The sequence below is a fragment of the Capricornis sumatraensis genome, chromosome 2, assembly GCF_032405125.1.
Source record: "Capricornis sumatraensis isolate serow.1 chromosome 2, serow.2, whole genome shotgun sequence".
NCBI classification, from domain to species: Eukaryota; Metazoa; Chordata; class Mammalia; order Artiodactyla; family Bovidae; genus Capricornis; species Capricornis sumatraensis.
The window spans coordinates 129995971-130015722 of NC_091070.1; the positions used below are offsets into that span (position 1 = coordinate 129995971).

General features: G+C 39.9%; 1 protein-coding gene and 1 pseudogene across 2 annotated transcripts; one reads left to right on the forward strand and one right to left on the reverse strand.

The window, feature by feature from the left end:
* Positions 1-547: 547 nt before the first annotated feature.
* On the forward strand, positions 548-13762 carry BCAS2 (BCAS2 pre-mRNA processing factor). Of its 2 annotated transcripts, XM_068965841.1 has the most exons (7): positions 548-689; positions 796-888; positions 3492-3562; positions 5862-6023; positions 11798-11848; positions 12370-12450; positions 13557-13762. In XM_068965841.1, exons 1-7 carry the CDS (start codon positions 597-599, stop codon positions 13681-13683), a joined length of 678 nt encoding a protein of 225 aa, XP_068821942.1. In that variant the 5' UTR covers positions 548-596; the 3' UTR covers positions 13684-13762. The 2 variants fall into 2 exon arrangements, with proteins under 2 accessions (XP_068821942.1, XP_068821943.1); XM_068965842.1 differs by lacking the exon at positions 11798-11848.
* On the reverse strand, positions 9125-9684 carry LOC138073546 (peptidyl-prolyl cis-trans isomerase FKBP1A pseudogene; annotated as a pseudogene).
* Positions 13763-19752: the final 5990 nt, after the last annotated feature.

Here is a 19752-nt window from a genome sequence, read left to right on the forward strand (position 1 = left end):
GCAATTTTAACTGGAGACTAGAGCCCACTCCCTGCATTTATTCACTGCAAAGCTCCTCAGGGCGCCGAGAACAAAGAATAGTGGGAATACAGGAAGGAACTGCAAAGGAAAAGAAGTTTAAGGGAAGAAGGTGGAAGGTTACGGGAGTAATGCCGAGGTGGGAACCCAGTATCTTTCTCCCCGCCAAATCCTGCAGCCAGTTCCCTCCAAAAATTTTAAAGGATTCCACTCCCAGATTTTTTTTGTCAGTGATGCTATCCAACATCCTGGTCGAAACCGAAAGCCCCAAATCCTCCGCACTTCGTTGCTGGTCGACAGCAAAAAGATGCAGCAAGCGGGAACAGGAAACAGACGCAACGGGGACTCTGGGAAACCACGAAGTGACGTCATATCCGACCAAAACAAAAAATGGCCGGGCAATTTCTAGCGGGCGTGCCCTCAGAATTAGCAACTGGGCGTGCACCAAAGCAGATGCACAGGTGACGTCATTACGTTAGTGTCGGGCGCAGGTGACGTGATTACGTTAGCGTCGGGCACTGGAGTATCGAAGTGAACCTGAGCCCGCGCAGACTTAGAAAACTCCAGTGAACCTAAGGATGGCGGGCACTGGTTTGGTGGCCGGGGAGGTTGTGGTGGATGCGCTGCCGTATTTTGATCAGGGTTATGAAGCGCCTGGTGTTCGCGAAGCGGTAAGTTCGGGGTTTTGTGTAACTGGCTCAGCGCTCGCTGGCCCATAGTGCCGGAAGAAGCGCCTAACAATCTGCTGCTCCTACCCTGGCCTCTTCTCGTTCTTAGGCTGCGGCGTTGGTGGAGGAGGAAACTCGCAGATACCGACCTACGAAGAACTATCTAAGCTACCTGACGGCCCCGGATTATTCCGCTTTTGAGGTAAGTGTGATGTTTTGAGCCCAGCGCACAGTGAACCCTTTTAGATAGGGAGCCTTTGCCACTTAAAAGGCAATTGTAAATTCCAGCTAAGTGTTCCTGCTTCACTACTACTTACCCTGTTGTCAGTAATGTCAGTCAGTTGAAAATAGCTGCATAGATAAGCCTTCTCCAGAGTTCTGAGACCCACAAGACTTCCTAGGGCTCCGCAGACTGAGCTAACAATGCAAAAATTAGTGTTACGTCTTTTTGCGTAAATTCTCAAAGGGATCCTCTTCCTCTAAGTATAAAACAAGTGATCTAGGCTTTTTTTAAATACACAAAAGCCTAATTACCTAAGCTTCTGAGAGCCACAGGATTTTGGCCTTTGTTTCAAAGCCTAAATACTTAATGTATGTCGTTGCTTGTAGAGACAAATAATATCTAAGTGAACCATATCAAACCGTTTAGATATTTAGCCTAGAAGTGAAACCAAAATACTGTGGGTGGTAGTTTAGTCGCTAAGTCGTGTCCGGCACTTTGCGATCCCATGGGCTGTATGTAGCCGGCCAGACTCCTCTGTCCATGGGATTCTCCGGGCAAGAATATTGCAGTGGGGTTGCTATTTCTTTCTCCAGGGGAACTTCCCAACCCAGGAATCGAACCTGAGCGTTCTGTATTGCAGGCAGATTCTTTACCAACTGAGCTACAAAGGAAGCCCATCCAAAATACTGTTTTGGGTCTAATTGTTGTTTAGTCGTGTCTGAGACCCCATGGACTGCAGCGCACCAAGGCCTCCCTGTCCTTCACTATCTCCCACAGCTGGCTCAAACTCATCGTGTCCATTGAGTTGATGAGGAGAAGTGGGCGGTAGAGGATAAGATGGTTGGATAGCATCACTGACTCCAAAAAATAATGGTTAAGTTTTAAGTAGGAGAGAGATGTTCCTACTGGCACGCTTGTTTTCCCATGATTTTTTCTAGATATTGTTACCCAAATATAGATGTTACCACATTAAGAACTAAGGACAGTAATGAGTCCTTATTAGCTTGATTTCTGAAAGTTTCAGATAATTGCATTCAGTCACAAACTTAAATACTTGAGCCAGTTTTGTGTTTAGCTCTCTTAGATACAACCTGTGCTTCCTATCTTTATAGTTCATATACTGATTATTTCTATGCTTCCTGTCTTTATAATTAGTATACTGATTATCTAGCGCATTTTATAGTGGGAGCTAATAATATATTGCGTTCACTATCTCAGTCCTAAAAAAACTGTGTAAACTATGTATGTTTAATATCCCAATTTTTTAGATGGGAAACTGGAGCTTAGGCTACGTAATTTGCCCAAGACCTTAAGCACTTCTCAAACTGCCTTTGAAACTGCTCTTTCATTAGTTCATTTAACAACTAGAGAACAAGAGTTTACATTCTAGTGTGTGGAGACAGATAAATCAGAAAATACCAAATTGTTGATAAAGCTATATAGAGAAATAAAGTAATAATATATAGAGTGACTAGGTGACTACTTCAGATAGTTTGATTGAGGAAGGCCTGTCTAAACTGAGATGAGAATGCTTCATGAACAGGGATCTTTTTCATCTTCTTCACCACTGTATTTTCATCATGTAAAACAGAAAATAGGCATTCAAATATTTATCACTGAATGTATGAAGTGGTTCTAAGCCAGTTTAATGAATGCTTAATGTATGCCATCCATGCCTAGAATTCCTTTTATAACTTAGCCCTGTGAGTGCTGCCTCAGTCTTTGAAGAGAGTTAAGTTAAAATTTCAGATATGTCACTTGTCACGTTGAGTTAGGTAAGGGCTCTAATGTTACACGGCTGAAGACAGCTTGTACTGTATATTTGTAGTTTCTTTCTTCCCTAATTGTTAATTTTTACTCTGTCACTGTGCATAGGGTTCTGTCTAGAATGCCTTAGTTTCTACTAGAAACTAAATAACCATATTTTCTCAGAGTAATGTGAAGCTCAGCAGTAGTCCAGAAAAGGCTCTCTCCAACGAAGACATACTTAATGCAAAACTTCTAAACAGTGAATGTGGACATCTAGAACCCCTTTTTAGCTTACTCTTTAGTCTAAATGAAATAGAATGTTGACTGAAACATTGGACCTAAAGAGGTAGAACTATACCACATTTTTTTGAAAATAGTAAAATTGTTAGAGGCCTCTCAGGTGGCTCAGTGGTAAGGAATCCACCTGCCAATGCAAGAGACATGGGTTCCCTTGTTGGGTTGGGAAGATCCCCTAGAGGAAGTGGCAACCCACTCCAGTATTCTTGCTTTGAAAATTATATGGACAGAGGAGACTGGAGGGCTATAGTCCATGGAGTCATAAAATAGTCAGACATGACTTAGTGATTAAACAACAAAAACGGCTTTTCTTTGAGGGCCCCTTTCCATATGAAATGGGTCTGTGTCTGTGCACGTTTCACATTCTAGAGAGCACTGACTGCAGAGAAGAGTTGGGGGTGGGGGGTGATCCATTATAATAGGCAGTAGTAAAGTATAAATATTTAAGTAGGTTAGATCCGTTATTTGTTTGGTGGTTTTTAATTTGTTTGTTGATATGATTTTGGAAATAATTCTTTCTTCAATTTATATGTCAGACAGACATAATGAGAAATGAATTTGAAAGATTGGCTGCTCGACAACCAATTGAATTGCTCAGTATGAAACGGTAAGTCCTATTCTTGGTTCAGCTGGGCTCAGATCATTCTTTAATTTTAATTTATTAGTAAAACTTTTGTCAGTTCAGTTCAATTCAGTCTCTCAGTCGTGTCCGACTCTTTGCAACCGATTGACTGCAGCACACCAGGCCTCCCTGTCCATCACCAGCTCCTGGAGTTTACTCAAACTCATGTCCATTTTGAGTTGGTGATGCCATCCAACCATCTCATCCTCTTTCGTCCCCATCTCCTCCCACCTTCAATCTTTCCCAGCATCAAGGTCGTTTCCAAGAGTCAGTTCTTCACATAAGGTGGCCAAAATATTGGAGTTTCAGCTTCAACATCAGTGCTTCCCATGAATATTCAGGACTGATTTCCTTTAGGATGGACTAGTTGGATCTCCTTGCAGTCCAAGGGACTCTCAAGAGTCTTCTCCAACAGCACAATTCAAAAGCATCAATTCTTCGGTGCTCAGCTTTCTTTAAAGTCCAACTCTCACATCCATACATGACTACTGGAAAAACCATAGCTTTGACTAGACGGACCTTTGTTGGCAAAGTAATGTCTCTGCTTTTGAATAAGCTGTATAGGTTGGTCATAACTTTCCTTCCAAGGAGTAAGTGTCTTTTAATTTCATGGCTAAAATCACCATTTGCAGTGATTGTGGAGCCAAAAAAATAAAGTTAGCAACTGTTTCCTCTGTTTCCCCATCTATTTGCCATGAAATTATGGGACCAGATGCCATGATCTTAGTTTTCTGAATGTTTAGCTTTAAGCCAACTTTTTCACTCTCCTCTTTCACTTTCATCAAGAGGCTTTTTAGTTCCCCTTCACTTTCTGCCATAAGGGTGATGTCATCTGCATATCTGAGGTTATTGATATTTCTCCCGGCAATCTTGATTCCAGCTTGTATTTCTTCCAGTCCAGCATTTCTCATGATGTACTCTGCATATAAGTTAAATAAGCAGGGTGACAATTGTTACTTTCTCTAAAATGGGGAGTTGGGTTGCTTACCATCTGAGGTCCCCTTCAGCTCTAAGATAACTCTGAAATGATGAGAACCAATATATAATCTGGCAGAGCGGAGAGGGCCGCGTGAACAGTGGAGTTATCCTCTCAGCATATGTACAGATTATAAGAGGGATTTGAGCCTATAGAACCAAAGGACTGGATTTCTTCTTATCTTATGCTCCATTTCCTATCTGGCCTGACATGATAAAAGCAGAAAAACTTCCAAGGCTCCTTAGTTCTCACATTTCTAGGTGCTTCTGCTGTAAAGGTTTTCACAGTAGTAGCTCTTTCATAACAGCATATTTTAAACCCATAAGTAGGTTATAATCCATTAAGCAGTTGATTGTGAAGTTTAGTAAGACATCACAGCACTTTCTTTTAAGGAAGATTAAAAAACAAATCCAAATGCATTGCATGTAAAGTTAAGTACTGTTTTGTGAAACTTCTGTTCAGTTCTGTGTATTTGTATACTGTGTCACAGTGTAAAATATTTCTTATTGTGGGTTATGATCTGAAGTTCTTAAAATGATACATTTATGATGTATGTGTAAAGTTTGCTTTAAAAAAAAAAAAGAAAGAAACAAAGTGGTTTATTACTTCTTAGTCCCAGCTGCATGTCCCTCAATTTTTCATAGGAATGATGTGAAGTTTTTACAGTATCTAATAAAAATAACAAAATGGAAATTGAAAGTTAGTTTGTAACAACTCAGTAATGAGCTGGGATTTATGAAGAGTATATGTTGCTGGCTACATTGGCAGTATTGAAGGACTGGGTATTATTAAAAATAGGGAAAAGACTGAGTGTGAAATGTAAAAATCATTATATACCTTTGCCATTTTTTTCTCTAGAGGGGTGTAGATATGTGGGTAGGAGGGTGCATAGATGTAGGTGTGTTTTACAGAATGATAGCATAGTTTTTCATATCCTGATTTTTTTCCCTTAATTTATTACAAACATTTTAATATTCCAAGTATTCTTTAGTAACATTTAATAGTCAATATAACAGTCCTTTTTGTGAATGTAGACTGTAGCTTATTGTATCATTTCACAATGAAGTGAACAGTTTTTTGTTACTGTATATCATAATGCTAGACCTTATTTGTAAATCAATTCTTAGCATAAATGCGCTTCTTATTATTGCAAGGTCTACGTGTTATCTTCAGTCTTCTGGTTGGCTTTCTTTTTTTCTCCAGTCTTCTGTTTTTACAGTGTGCGTAGACCTATGAGGCATTCTGTTGGGAGTAGAGAGAAAGATTTGGAGGAATATATGGTTTTATTTCATTGTTGTTTAATTTCAGATACGAACTTCCAGCCCCTTCCTCTGGTCAGAAAAATGACATCACTGCATGGCAAGAGTGTGTAAACAATTCTATGGCGCAGTTAGAGCATCAGGCAGTTCGAATTGAGAACCTGGAACTAATGTCCCAGCATGGATGCAATGCCTGGAAAGTGTATAATGAGTAAGAACCCTTTTTTTTTTTTAACCCATCCCACCTGTTTAAGGGGACCTAAACCTAACACATTTATTGTGTAACATTGCAGTAGCAAGTTCTGAGGTCTGATTTACAAAACAGCTTGGTAGTAGACTATAATCCTTAATGTGGGGGGTTGCTTATACAGTCAGCTCTCATTAGTTGCACTTTCTGCTTTTTAAAGTGGCCTTGAATATTGAATTAGCAAATACTGAACCATTTCAGCATTTGGGAGAAATAACATGTGTGTATATATACACATCTCACATAGATGATAATCTTACACACTTTATAACAACTCACCCTGACAGGCTCTGGATTTCATTTATTTTATAAAAGAGAAGACAAAGTTCAGAAGTGTTAAGTAGCTTGCCAGAGTTGGAAATTACACTCTCTGCTCTGGTTATCTCTGCATGAGACCTGAAACAAGAAGGTGGAGTATCTCCTTGTTCTGCTTTAGCTAGAAATGCGCATGTCCAGCAACTCTGACTTTTTTGCTGCTCTTGAGCACATCCATGAATGATTACAGAACTCTGCATGGATTGATTTGGGGGTTACAAATAAATTTGAGTTAATAGGCAAATTCTCTTGTACAGAATCTGCAGACAATGAGAATTGATTGTAAGTAGAGACTTAACATCAGAAACAAGAGTGCTACTGAACTCCTATTTCTTTTCGACATAATTAGCTTTAGGTTTTGCTGTCTGTAGTATTTAAGGTTCAGTTTCCAATTTGTAAAAGTTAGTGGTTAGATGATCTTCATGGCTTCTTTGAGCCCTAAAATCACACATTTCTATTAACAGTTTAAGGCCATTGAACCTCATGACTGCATAAAACCGTTTGTTAGAGGATGAGTCCTGAAACAGTAAAGCAAAAATCACAAAATGGTAAATAGCTTTTCTCAAGTTTTCATAATCATCATCAAACTTCTGTGGGCACATAAGGATCTGTGGGCAAAATCCAGAATTTAAGAAACTGCAGAACAAACAATTCAGTTTCTGTTGTGAATGTTGCAAGGCAAATAAAGGGACAGTGGAGTTAGGACGATTAAGAAGTGAAAGAGAACAGATCAGTCCAAAACAGCGTGTATTTCATAAGTGGGAAAATGTGATTTTTGTTCTTAAGAAGCTTTCTTTATCTAGTTGAGGAGGCAGGATATTCTAGGCCAGATAACCAGGTAGTGCATTTTGGCAGTGTGGAGGCGTGTGCTGCATGTGGTCTGTAATCTACAGCGATCCAGAGAAGGGGACGTTAAGGATTAGGTCCACTGTAAAAGGATGAGATGTGAGGGTGGGGATTATTGAAGTACAGTTGAGTTTTGTGTTAGTTTGAGATGTATGGCACAGTGATCTGGTATTTTTTCAGATTATACTCTATTACAAGATAATGGCTATAATTCCCCATGCCATACAGTATACCCTTGTTGCTTATCTACTTTACATATAATAATTTGTATCTGTTACTTATCCCTAATCTGTCCCTCCTCCGCTTCCCTCACCTTTGTTAACCACAAGTTTGTTTTCTATATCTGGGACTCTGTTTCTGTTCTGCATGTATATTTTATTTGTATTATTTTTTGAGATTCCGTATATAAGTGGTATCATACAGTATTTGTCTCTGACTTATCTCACTAAGCATAAAATTCTCCAGCACCATCCGCATTGCTGCATATGGCAGTATTTCTTTCTTTGACTGAGTGGTGATTCCACTGTTGATGTGTACATATGTGCCACACCTTAAATTCAGTCATCCGTTGATGGGCACTTGGGCTGCTTCCATGTTTTGGCTGTTGTCAGTAGTGCTGCTACAAACATTGGGGTGCATGTGTCTTTTCAAATTACAATTTTCATTTTGTTTTCAGATATATGCCCAGGAGTGGAACTGCTGTATCATATGGTATTAATAGTTCTATTTTTAGTTTTTTGAGGGACCTTCATACTGTTTTCCATAGTAGCTGTACCAGTTTACATTCCCATCAGCAGTGAAGAAGGTTTTCAGAAAAGGGTGAAATATAGATGTTTAGAGGAGAGTGAAAACATTCTAGGAATGGAGGAAAACAGATGTGCGGCAGGGGGGAGAGATGCCTCAGATTGAACATTGTTTCCATAATTAAAGCTGTAAAGCTTTAATAATTATTCTTTACTTAAGGTCTAGGCTATTTTTTCTTTCTTTCTTTCTTTTTTTTTTTTGAGAAAAGCCAGCATAGAGCACTTTTATTGCAATCATGTGTAGCGCAGGGGGTGGGGGTAGGCTGGGGGAGTGGACGGCAATTTCTCTCACCAAATCACTACACAGGACAGTAAAGAGGTGAGAGAGGGCAAGGAGAAGCCAGGAAACTGTGCGATCAGCAGGGGGAGCTGAGCATCAAAAAACAGGAGATTCTGAAGCTGTGATGACCAGCATCATCTTCTTAAGACAACACTCAAGGATTTGTCATGATGGCTACGCTTTCATGGGTGTTAAGTGTCTGCAAACAGCACCTTCAATTTAACTTTCGATTAAAGTTCTTAAAATTTAGGAAGTAGAGCTTGGATAGCTATGCGATTACAAAAATCCTGGATATCCATTAGAAAAACCACAGGACGGAAGAAAAAAACAAAGGCCAGGCCATGAAGGTTTCAGAGGTCTCTGCTGGCCCAGGGAACAGACATCTGCAATGTCCAACATCTCAGTGAAAACGATCTGCTTTCAAAAGGCAGAGGGTCTACGAGGAGGGTGAGGGTGGGGCAGTGGAGGCAAATGCTCTCCTCCTTCCCACTGCAGCTTTGGGTAGGGCTTTCAATTCAGCCCGAGGACATCTCTCAACTTGGAAAATAATTGGCCCTCAAAAGCGCCTTAAATCTGCTATGGCTTTGCAGCAGCAAAAATGTTTAATATATAATAGATAAAACTTTCATCCAAAAAACTAAAGATTCTTGCACCCCGCCCCCCCCAACACCAATTCCTAGTCTAAAGTTAACCCATTACTTGTGCTGTTGATACTTGACTAATACTTAATTGGAAACCTAGATCCAAAGGACTGAAACTCAATCTTCACCCCAAAACAAAAACAAACTGAGTAATTTGAGGTTTATGGCATGTAACTCAGGTCAACACACATACGGGGAGAAAGGGGAAGAGCAAAGCCGGTGACAGAACACATTCCTCTGGGAGCGCAGTGGAACGTCAGGAAGAGCTCCATGTGGACTCGGTGTGTGCGTCTGGAGGCGCCAGATCCTCCTGTGGCACACCCAGGAACGGGGAGCTCGGGGAGGAGGCCACTCCTGCCATTCCAGTTTTAGAAGTTCCATGTCAAAGATGAGAGTGGCATTTGGTGGGATGATGCCTGGGTGCCCAGTGGCACCATAGGCATAGTCTGGGGAGATAGTCAGCTTGGCTCTCTGACCCACACTCATCTGGGCAGCCCCTTCTTCCCAGCCTCGGATCACCTCCTGCTTGCCCAGCACAAACTTCAGGGCTTGTTTCTGTCCCAGGAGGAATCGAATTTCTTTGCATCGTCAAGCATCCCTGTGTAGTGCACCACGCCGGTCTGGCCGCGCTTCGGGAAGGTGCTCCCGTCTACGGGAGAGAGGGTCTCCACCTGCACTCCCATGGCTGCGGTAGCGGCGGATGCTGGGGTGGCTGATGGGCTCCGCTACGGGCAGCGTGGACCGAGCAAGGTCCAGACTATTTAACGTGATATTCAAAGCAAAAGTCTAGTACTCTCTTTGGTGACTAGCATAGAATCTGCAAGGAGATCCAACCAGTCCATTCTGAAGGAGATCAGCCCTGGGATTTCTTAGGAAGGAATGATGCTAAAGCTGAAGCTCCAGTACTTTGGCCTCCTCATGGGAAGAGTTGACGCATTGGAAAAGACTCTGATGCTGGGAGGGATTGGGGGCAGGAGGAGAAGGGGATGACAGAGGATGAGATGGCTGGATGGCATCACTGACTCAATGGACGTGAGTCTGAGTGAACTCCGGGAGTTGGTGATGGACAGGGAGGCCTGGCGTGCTGCGGTTCATGGGGTTGCAGAGTCGGACACGACTGAGCGACTGAACTGAACTGAACTGATAAAATCTGCCTCCGAGCCTTTACTCAGGCCTTACCTCCTCCTGAAATACTTTTTAACTATTCTATCCAAATTCAACTTATTCAAGGCATGACTTTAGTCTGTTTCCTTTTCTTCCCTGATTAAAATTCTGCCTCTGTTACTCTCCCTCTTTTGAGTAACTATACAGATCACTGTGTGCATCACTGTTTTCCATTTAATTGCACAACACTTTCTAGTGTTGGTCTTTCTTTTGCCCATTATTTTGTCTCCTCCAAACCCAATGGATGTTTCTCCAGAGGAACTATACTATATCTTATCAAAAGTAAATTTTCTTTCTTTTTTGATAGGATTCACAGATGTCCAATATGCTGGGCAGAAAACTTTTCAATTTTAAGTAGGTCTTGGTGCAGAACTACTTTTAAAAAAACAGTGTTTCATTAATAAGGAGGGAATTCTTTACTTGAAACTGAAGGGAAACCTTCAAGGTCAGCCCCTGATTTTACAAATAAACAGACTTTGCCCTCTTGATATCTAATGGCCCATCCCAGGAAGCATAGCTATTTAGGGCAGAGCTGAGACTAGACGTCAGGTCTTCTGATTCCCATGGTACGGTGTGGTCAGTGTCAGCATTCAGAATACTTGAGGAGGGACCTGTGTGTTTAAGAGGGAAGCTAAAAGAAGGGAGAAAACAACAGATAAGCCAGCCTTCCAGAAAGAGGTGATTCAAAGGAAAGTTCCCTATTAATGGTCGGAGGTCAGGAATACAGTACTAAGCTTTATTGTCTCCAGGGTGGAATAATTGTCAAAGTGGGATGAGCTGAAAGTAAGCCTGGAGAGGCACCACTGTTTGAAGACCAAATTTCTATAGAATTAGAGTTAGTTTCTGAAAATCAATTGGTAGAGATAGGAGAATTAACTCAGAAGGAAAGCAGGAAATTTGAGCCACAAAAGCCGGGAAATAATACTGAATCTAGAGCAAGAGCTTAGCAGAGCCAGTATGGTTGAAATGGACTCTACTGCCTTAAGAGAAATTGACAGGGTATGTGAGTTATATCTTAGTAAAGCTGTAGTTTAGGAAAAGAGAGAGATTGAACTCTACCCTTGAGTCATTTCTCTAAGGATAATTGCAGGGAACTCTGTCTAACTCAACGTCTCCCCTCTGCTGGTTCGAGCTGATTTGGACTGGAATCTGAATCTCCAGCCTTCCATAACAGTTCTTTTCTTCTCTCTAGTTAGCAGTAGACAGGAGGAGAGAGTGACACACTGAATGTAGGTGAAGAAACAGAAATAAAAGGAGGTATACGCATGAATGATGAAACAAGTATACTCATCAGATACTCCCTCATCTTCTCCATGTAAAGAAAATAACAGTTTAAGACTTGACATAAGTATACAAAATCAGAATTATCAGTAAACAACTTGGGTTCAAGAGTTTTGTAAGACCTGAATTCACCTCTGAGGCTTAATCATGTGTGTTACCTTGACCAAGTTACTTAATCTGAGTATAGTGTCCTAACCTGTGAAATGGGGATAATGATGTCTACCTCAAAGAACTCTTGTGAGAATGAAGTTAGTATTGTAGAGTGTCTAACATGATGTTTGGCACAGGGAGCTCAAAAAATACTGGCTTATTTTTAGCAGAAAAACTTGGCCTTGTGTCAACTAGACAGTATACTTTTAGTTAGCACTATTTGATTTTAATGTACATTAATCTGATTTTCTTTTTTAGAAATCTAGTTCATATGATTGAGCACGCACAGAAAGAGCTTCAGAAGTTAAGGTAAATTGTTTTTATTTCTATTTTAGAATGAAGTTTAGGTGAATCCTTAGTAAATACAATAAGAAGGAAAAGGAACCACTGGACTGTGGTCATATAAGAGTAAATAATTGATGATCCACTCTGTCCACTGTTTAGTGTTGGGTTTGCCCTACCTGAGTTGAAAAGAAATAGACCTGAGATCTGAAAACATCTCTCTGGGGTCATTTGCAGTTTGCAAGTTTGCAATTATTGAAATGATACTTCTAGAAGGAAAAGTAGTAAAATAATATGTATAATATGATTTATATTAAATTAAAAACACACACACACCCTAATCTCTGTATGCATATACACATACAGGAAAGTATCTGAAAGAATACTCACCAAAAACTGAGCAAAAGTTATCAGAGAGAAGGAAAAGCAGGAAGGAGGGACTATCCATTCTTAAGCAATTAAAGATATATTAATTACAGACTTTTCTGTTGATTTTAGTCTTACGTTAGAATGTAGGTGGGTTGTATGAACTTTTTTTTTTTAAACAGGAAACATATTCAAGACTTAAACTGGCAACGGAAGAACATGCAACTCACAGCTGGATCTAAATTAAGAGAAATGGAGTCAACGTGAGTATCTGTAATTCCATCACCTTTTAAATTGTTTGGCACATGTTAAGATCAAGATTCAACAATATGATTATAACAGTATTCAAATAGAGTGCCACAGGTATCAAAGAAATGCTTTTCCGGAATCCCAGTCTTCACTGCTTCTGCCTGTTTCTGAAGTATGGACTTGAAAGAAAGTTAGAGTTACAAACACAAAACTGAACCACTGCTAATTTATTCTGATTTTAGAGTCCCCTGTTTTCCATCCACTACTTCTGTTCTGAATAGAATTCTGCCTTTTAAAAGGAAAAAAAGTCTATTTTTAAACTCTTAAAGGAGGGGAATTCCTTACTTTCTTGATCATTTGTGTATGTCTCAGGAGTTTTTCCCCTTTGTTTATATATTTTGTTTTCTTAATGTTGTTCTTCATATACGCAAATAAATTTGTACAGATCTCTGAATATAGTCATTTTTTTAATCATGTCTTTTTTGACTTGCTCTTTCCCTGATCTCCCTGCCTCCATCACCCACACCACTGTCTTTATTCTACCTTCCCCTCATTCTCTGAGTACCCCATGTTATCAGTCTGTTATTGCATCTTTCCACACTGTTCTTCAAACTGATATAATCTGCATGTACATGTGTGTTTGTTTCATTTGTCCTAGAGATTTTTTTCTGGTAGAAGGGGAAGGTTCTTTGAATCTGTGGAATTGTATCTTAGCAGCTGTAGAAATTTCTTCATCATTTTTAACTATTGCCTTTGCCCTATCTTCTATCCTTTTCTAACCCAATTAAATACTAACTTCAATCACTCTTTCATATCTCTTCAGCTCTTTCTGATTTGTTCTTTTTTTACACTTTTTATTTTGAGATAATTGTAGGTTCACATGCAATTTAAGAAGTAGTGCAGAGGTCCTATATACATACCCTTTACTCACTTTCCTCCCTAATTGTGCCTCAGCTTTTGAAAATGTAAAGCTAAAAGTGAAGGTTAGTATTATGGTTAAAAATATATATACTGGTTAAAAATGTGTGTACTATAAATGTGTATAGTTATGTGTATACTATAAACATCTTGTAAGAGAAATTTCGCTTTAGGTAATTTTCCCCTGTGTTTTCTTTTCTAGCTGGGTATCCCTGGTCAGTAAGAATTATGAGATTGAAAGGACTATTGTACAATTAGAGAATGAGCTCTTTCAAATGAAGCAGCAACACGGAGAGGCAAACAAAGAAAACATACGGCAAGACTTCTGAAATAGACTGGCTCGGTGGGTAGAGAGGAAGGTACGCTGGGCTTTCACAGAAGATCAGGCATCTTAACTATGAGGAACATCAGCATCTTTTGGAAACCATCAGTGGTTATATGTTTAGAAACCATAAAATGTGGTAGTTGTATTCTCTTTGTACATTTTAGCAAAATAAAAAACTTAAACGTGATGGTGGTTTGCTTTGTTTTGTGTTTTTGCTATTAAAAAGAGAAGTTTAGATTTCCAAGATTAGTATGGCTTTAGAATAATATTTTGTTCTTAAAATTAATTTTGAGTCACTGTGACCATATTTTGTACCCAAGAGATCCTTACTGAAAGTTTTCAACATGTACAAGAAGTTGGAAATTTTGGTTTATTAATATAAGTATTTCAAATAAAGAGGTAGTTCTAAACAAATTTTTAATTACCAAACAAGAGTAAAGAAATAGAGTGGCTCTATATATGTTACCTGTGATCATCATCACTGTAAGCAGCAGTTACATTAAGCTTAGTATGTGCTGAGCACTGTCTAAGCACTTTAGGTAGATGAACTAAACTTACATGAGTTAAAAAAAATGGATCCGCACAAAAGCCTATGGAATTTCATATTCTCATATACAAACTGACAGGTTCTGATGGAGTAATTTGCTGACGTTTTTTTAGCCAGAAAGTGTCATCAAGGTTTTGAATCCAGTAGTTAGCACCATGGGTGTGTTCTTATCCCTCTACTTGTAAATATTTAAATTATAGAAGATTCCTAACCAATTCAGAAAAAATAATGGCAACATATCAAAGGATACATAGTCTTCCTGTACAGAGACCTTTTACAAATCACTGAGATGAACTCCCACCAGAAAAAAGTTAAACAATGTTTAGCATTAAAACCTAGAACTTGTCAAACCTATTACATTAATAGTGCTTTTTGTTGTTCAGTCACTAAGTCATGTCCAACTCTTTGTGACCCCATAGACTAGCACACCAGGCTTCCCTGTCTTTTACCATCTGGAATTTTCTCAAAACTCATGTTCATTGAGTCGGTGATCCCATCCAACTGTCTCATCTGCTGCCCTCTTCTGACCTCAATCTTCCCCATCAGGGTCTTTTCCAGTGAGTCACCTCTTTGCATCAGGTGGCCCAAGTATTGGGAGCTTCAGCATCAGTCCTTCCAATGAATACTCAGGATTGATTTCCTTTAGGATTGACTAGTTTGATCTTGCTGTCCAAGGGACTCAAGAATCTCCAGCACCACAATTCAAAAGCATCAATTCTTTAGGACTCAGCCTTCTTTATGGTTCAACTCTTGCATCTATACATGACTACTGGAAAAATGATAGCTTTGACTCTACAGATGGTATAGTGCTTTTTTGGGGGTGGAGTATAATTGACAAGGGTCAGTGGTTTTAAAGCTACAAAAAAGTCAATAATTTGTATATGACTTTTTAAATCAAAAATTTTGTGTCAATGCACTCATTCTTTTTCTCTATATAATAATACGGAGTTTCGATGCACTCATTCTTTTTCTCTATATATAATGATGGAGTTTCATTTATGATCTATCAAATATTCAGTATTATTAGGTAGAGCTCATACCATCAGCTTTCAGTTCAGTTCAGTTCAGTTCAGTTGCTCAGTCGTGTCCGACTCTTTGCGACCCCATGAATTGCAGCACGCCAGGACTCCCTGTCCATCACCAACTCCCGGAGTTCACCCAAACCCATGTCCATCGAGTCGGTGATGCCATCCAGCCATCTCATCCTCTGTCATCCCCTTCTCCTCCCACCCCCAATCCCTCCCAGCATCAAAGTCTTCCAATGAGTCAACTCTTCACATGAAGTGGCCAAAGTACTGGAGTTTCAGCTTTAGCATCATTCCCTCCACTGAACACCCAGGACTGATCTTCAGAATGGACTGGTTGGATCTCCTTGCAGTCCAAGGGATTCTCAAGAGTCTTCTCCAACACCACAGTTCAAAAGCATCCATTCTTCAGCGCTCAGCTTTCTTCACAGTCCAACTCTCACATCCATACATGACCATTGGAAAAACCATAGCCTTGACTAGACGGACCTTTGTTGGCAAAGTAATGTCTCTGCTTTTCAATATGCTACCTGGGTAGTCATAACTTTTCTTCCAAGGAGTAAGCGTCTTTTAGTTTCATGGTTGCAATCACCATCTGCAGTGATTTTGGAGCCCAAAAGAATAGTCTAACACTCTTCCCACTGTTTCCCCATACATTTCCCATGAAGTGATGGGATCAGATGCACCATCAGCTTTACTCATCTTTTATATAGCAGTATTTATATAATGTATCGAATATTTTCATATGTTGCTCTTAAAAATGACTGGAAAATGAATATATGAAATTTGTTGAAACTGGCAAGTCTTTAGCTTCATTCAGAAGCCCATTGACCTTGAGCTGTTGACTGCTTAATTAGAGAAGGACAATAGAGAAATGTATGAAGTACTTAGAAAACATGTCCAAAAAAAGGTACAGTGGTGAAGTTTAAAAATCTTTAAAGATTTAGAATCAGCATCTAAAATGCATCACAAGAGCCCAAACCCTAGGGAAAGTTCAGTAGCATGTTAAGACTGTTGAAGATAAACCTCGCTATGTATGTCTTTATGATGGGGAGGGGAATTAATTACACTTTAATTTCAACAATTTTTAAAAGTTTTATGATGTGTTGAACATGACTTGGTCAAACATGACTGAGCACCATGGGTTGACAGTATACTTTTCAAAGTTAGCCACATTCAAAGGGAAAAGTCCTTGTATGATTTAGGATTTTTCTATGTTCTAGTTTTCTGGAAACAGCATCCTCCCACCCTCTCCATTTCTACTTCTAACTTTTCTGAATTTATTTAGGAAAATTCCTAAGTAATATACAAAAGGAAGTGATTTTCTATCATATGGGCAAATATCTGAAAGGTTCTACACAATATTTTTAACTGGTTTAAGATCTATGAAAATCTTCAGGGGTTCCATGAATTACTTCACATCCTGTTTTATATGTATGTATGCATTTTTTTAACAGAGTATAATTTACATCAGATTCCCAAAGGGGTTCATATGCAAGAAAGATCCCTCCCCTGGTAGACATGACTGTTGTATCACATCAAGTTCCATTCTCCTCCGTTCTTTCTCTCCCTTCTCCCCAGATTCAACCTCAGCTGAACTATGTAATTTTTAATAAGAAGGCCATCATCTCCAGGTGTCTTCTGCACTGCCATGACTGAGTGGTTGGATGGGAAGCACATGATTTTTGGCAAGGTGAAAAGAGAGTAAGGGACTTCACCAGTGGTCCAGTGGCTGACTCTGCAGTCCCAGTTCAGGAGGCCCAGGTTCCCTTATCAGGGAATTAGATCCTACATGCCCATCCCACACACCACAACGAAGATGGAAGATCCTGAGTGCTGTAACTAAGACCTGGTACAGTCAAATTAATTTTTTTTTTAAAGTATGAATATTGTGGAAGCCATGGAGTATTTTGGGTCCAGTAATTATAGCAAGACCAGCAGGAAGATCACCATTGCTGACTGTGGACAACTAAAAAATTTGACTCCCAGACCATTTCTCCTGTAGCTCAGGAGAGCACCCTCTACCTCCATCTGCTCACAGTCTCCTATAATCTTTGTGCTTTTGCTGCAGTTCCTTGGGTTCCATGTTTTCTTTACCTTCTGCCGGAGTGCAAAGATAAGTTTATGATTATGTTATAATGACAGCAAAGCCTGTCCTGCAAGATCGCAGGGAGGGGAGATCTGTTACATATTTGAAGAAAAAAAAAAATCAGTCAAAATATCTTCCAGCTCATTCAACATCATTTCTGGAAGCTAGAAAGAAAAAAAAGGAGGCATACCTTCAGAATTCTTACAAAAAGTTTACAACCTAGGCTCATCAGGTGGTCAAATTATCAGTTAAGAATAAACAGAATAAAGACATTTTCAGTCAAATGAGATCTTAAAAACATTTACTTCCTGAGCATCATAAGGAGCTACTGGAAGATGAACTCTTCGATCTAACGCAGGGGAAAGGTAGGGGGACTCTTCCAAGGAGATGAGTGAAAGAAGATCCCAGGATTATATCTGTACACTCAGTAGAGGGTAACCAGTTCGGATTGGAGTGATGTGATTCGAGACAAGCATTTGAGAGCTCTCATCACAGAGATGTCCACTACCATGGTATCTTTATACCTTGAGGAGCAAGATGCCCAGGTGAGCTGGCACACATTTCTAACTTGCACTTGAGTTGCTCAATGTCCTCATGAAATTCCTATTCTCCTCCGCCTTGACCTACTGGGAGTGTTCTGCTGTGTCCTACTTCTGAGGAGTTTTAGTTCAGTCACTCAGTTGTGTCCGACTCTTTGTGAACCCACAGACTACAACACGCCAGGCTTCCCTGTCTATCACCAATTCCCGGAGCTTGCTCAAACTCATGTCCACTGAGTCAATGATGCCATCCAACCATCTCATCCTCTGTGTCCCCTTCTCCTCCTGCCTTCAGTCTTTCCCAGTATCAGGGTTTTTTCCAATGAGTCAGTTCTTCACATCAAGTGGCCAAAATATTGGAGCTTCAGTTTCAGCATCAGTCCTTCCAATGAATATTCAGGACTGATTTCCTTTAGGACTGACTGGTTTGATCTCCTTGCAGTCCAAGGGTCTCTCAAGAGTCTTCTCCAGCACCACAGTTCAAAGGTATCAATTCATTGGTGCTCAGCTTTCTTTATGGTCCAACTCTAACATCCATACATGACTACTGGGAAAACCATAGCTTTGACAATATGGACCTTTGTTAATAAAGTAATGTCTCTGCTTTTTAATATGCTGTCTAGGTTTCTCATAGCTTTGCTTCCAAGGAACAAGTGTCTTAATTCCATGGCTGCAGTCACCATCTGCACTGATTTTGGAGCCTGAGAAAATAAAATCTGTCACTATTTACATTGTTTCCCCATCTATTTGCCATGACATGCTGGGACCAGATGCCATGATCTTAGTTTTTTGAATGCTGAGATTTAAGCCAGCTTTTTCACTCTCCTCTTTCACTTTCATCAAGAGGCTTTTTAGTTCCTCTTCGCTTTCTGCAATAAAGGTGGTATCATCTACATATCTGAGGTTATTGATATTTCTGCCAACAATCTTGATCCCAGCGCGTGCTTCAGCCAGCCTGGCATTTCACATGATGTACTCTGCATATAAGTTAAATAAACAGGGTGACAATATACAGCCTTGACATATACCTTCCCTAATTTGGGACCGGTCCATTGTTCCATGTCCAGTTCTAACTGTTGCTTCTTGACCTGAATACAGATTCCTCAGGAGGCAAGTAAGGTGGTCTGGTATTCCCATCTCTTGAAGAATTTTCCAGTTTGTTGTGATCCACATAGTCAATGGCTTTAGTGTAGTCAATGAAGCAGAAGTAAATTTTTTTTTTTTAATTCTCTTGCTCTTTCTATGATCCAGTGGCAGTTGGCAATTTGATCTCTGGTTCCTCTGCCTTTTCTAAATCCAGCTTGAACATCTGGAAATTCTCAGTTCATGTACTGTTTTTTGTTGTTGTTGTTTTTTCCCTCACCTCTACTCTCCTCCCACTGGTTAATGTACTGTTGAAGCCTAGCTTGGAGAATTTTCAGCATTACTTTGCTAGCATGTGAGATGAGTGCAGTTGTGTGGTAGTTTAAACATTCTTTGGCATTGCCTTTCTTTGGGATTGGAATGAAAACTGAAAGGGGTAAACTCAGTTTCCTCTCTCAGTGACTTACTGTTGGAGGGATAACTTGTCTCTCTGGTATGTATTATCTTCTCCTATAAAGAAGTTTTGGCTGGGCCCACAGCTGCTCAATTAGAAACTGATTTTCCAACTTCCATCTAATCATTCATGTGTGCCATGTGGCTGGGCTGTGTTCAGTGAGATAGGAACTGAGTGATGTTTACAGCTTGCAAGCTGTGCTCTTTTTAAAATGTGTAGCTGATTTGCAGTCCCATGTTAGTTTCAGATGTACAGCACAGTGACTCAGTTGTGTGTATAACTGAATATATCTATTCTTTTTCAAATTCTTTTCCCTTGTAAGTTACTACAAAATAT

Excerpts from the sequence above, each read along its gene's own strand:
- BCAS2 (XM_068965841.1), top strand. The coding sequence starts at position 597 with ATGGCGGGCACTGGTTTGGTGGCCGGGGAGGTTGTGGTGGATGCGCTG. Across the intron at positions 889-3,491 it reads CGGATTATTCCGCTTTTGAG|ACAGACATAATGAGAAATGA; the intron begins GTAAGTGTGATG and ends TTTATATGTCAG. Across the intron at positions 3,563-5,861 it reads GAATTGCTCAGTATGAAACG|ATACGAACTTCCAGCCCCTT; the intron begins GTAAGTCCTATT and ends GTTTAATTTCAG.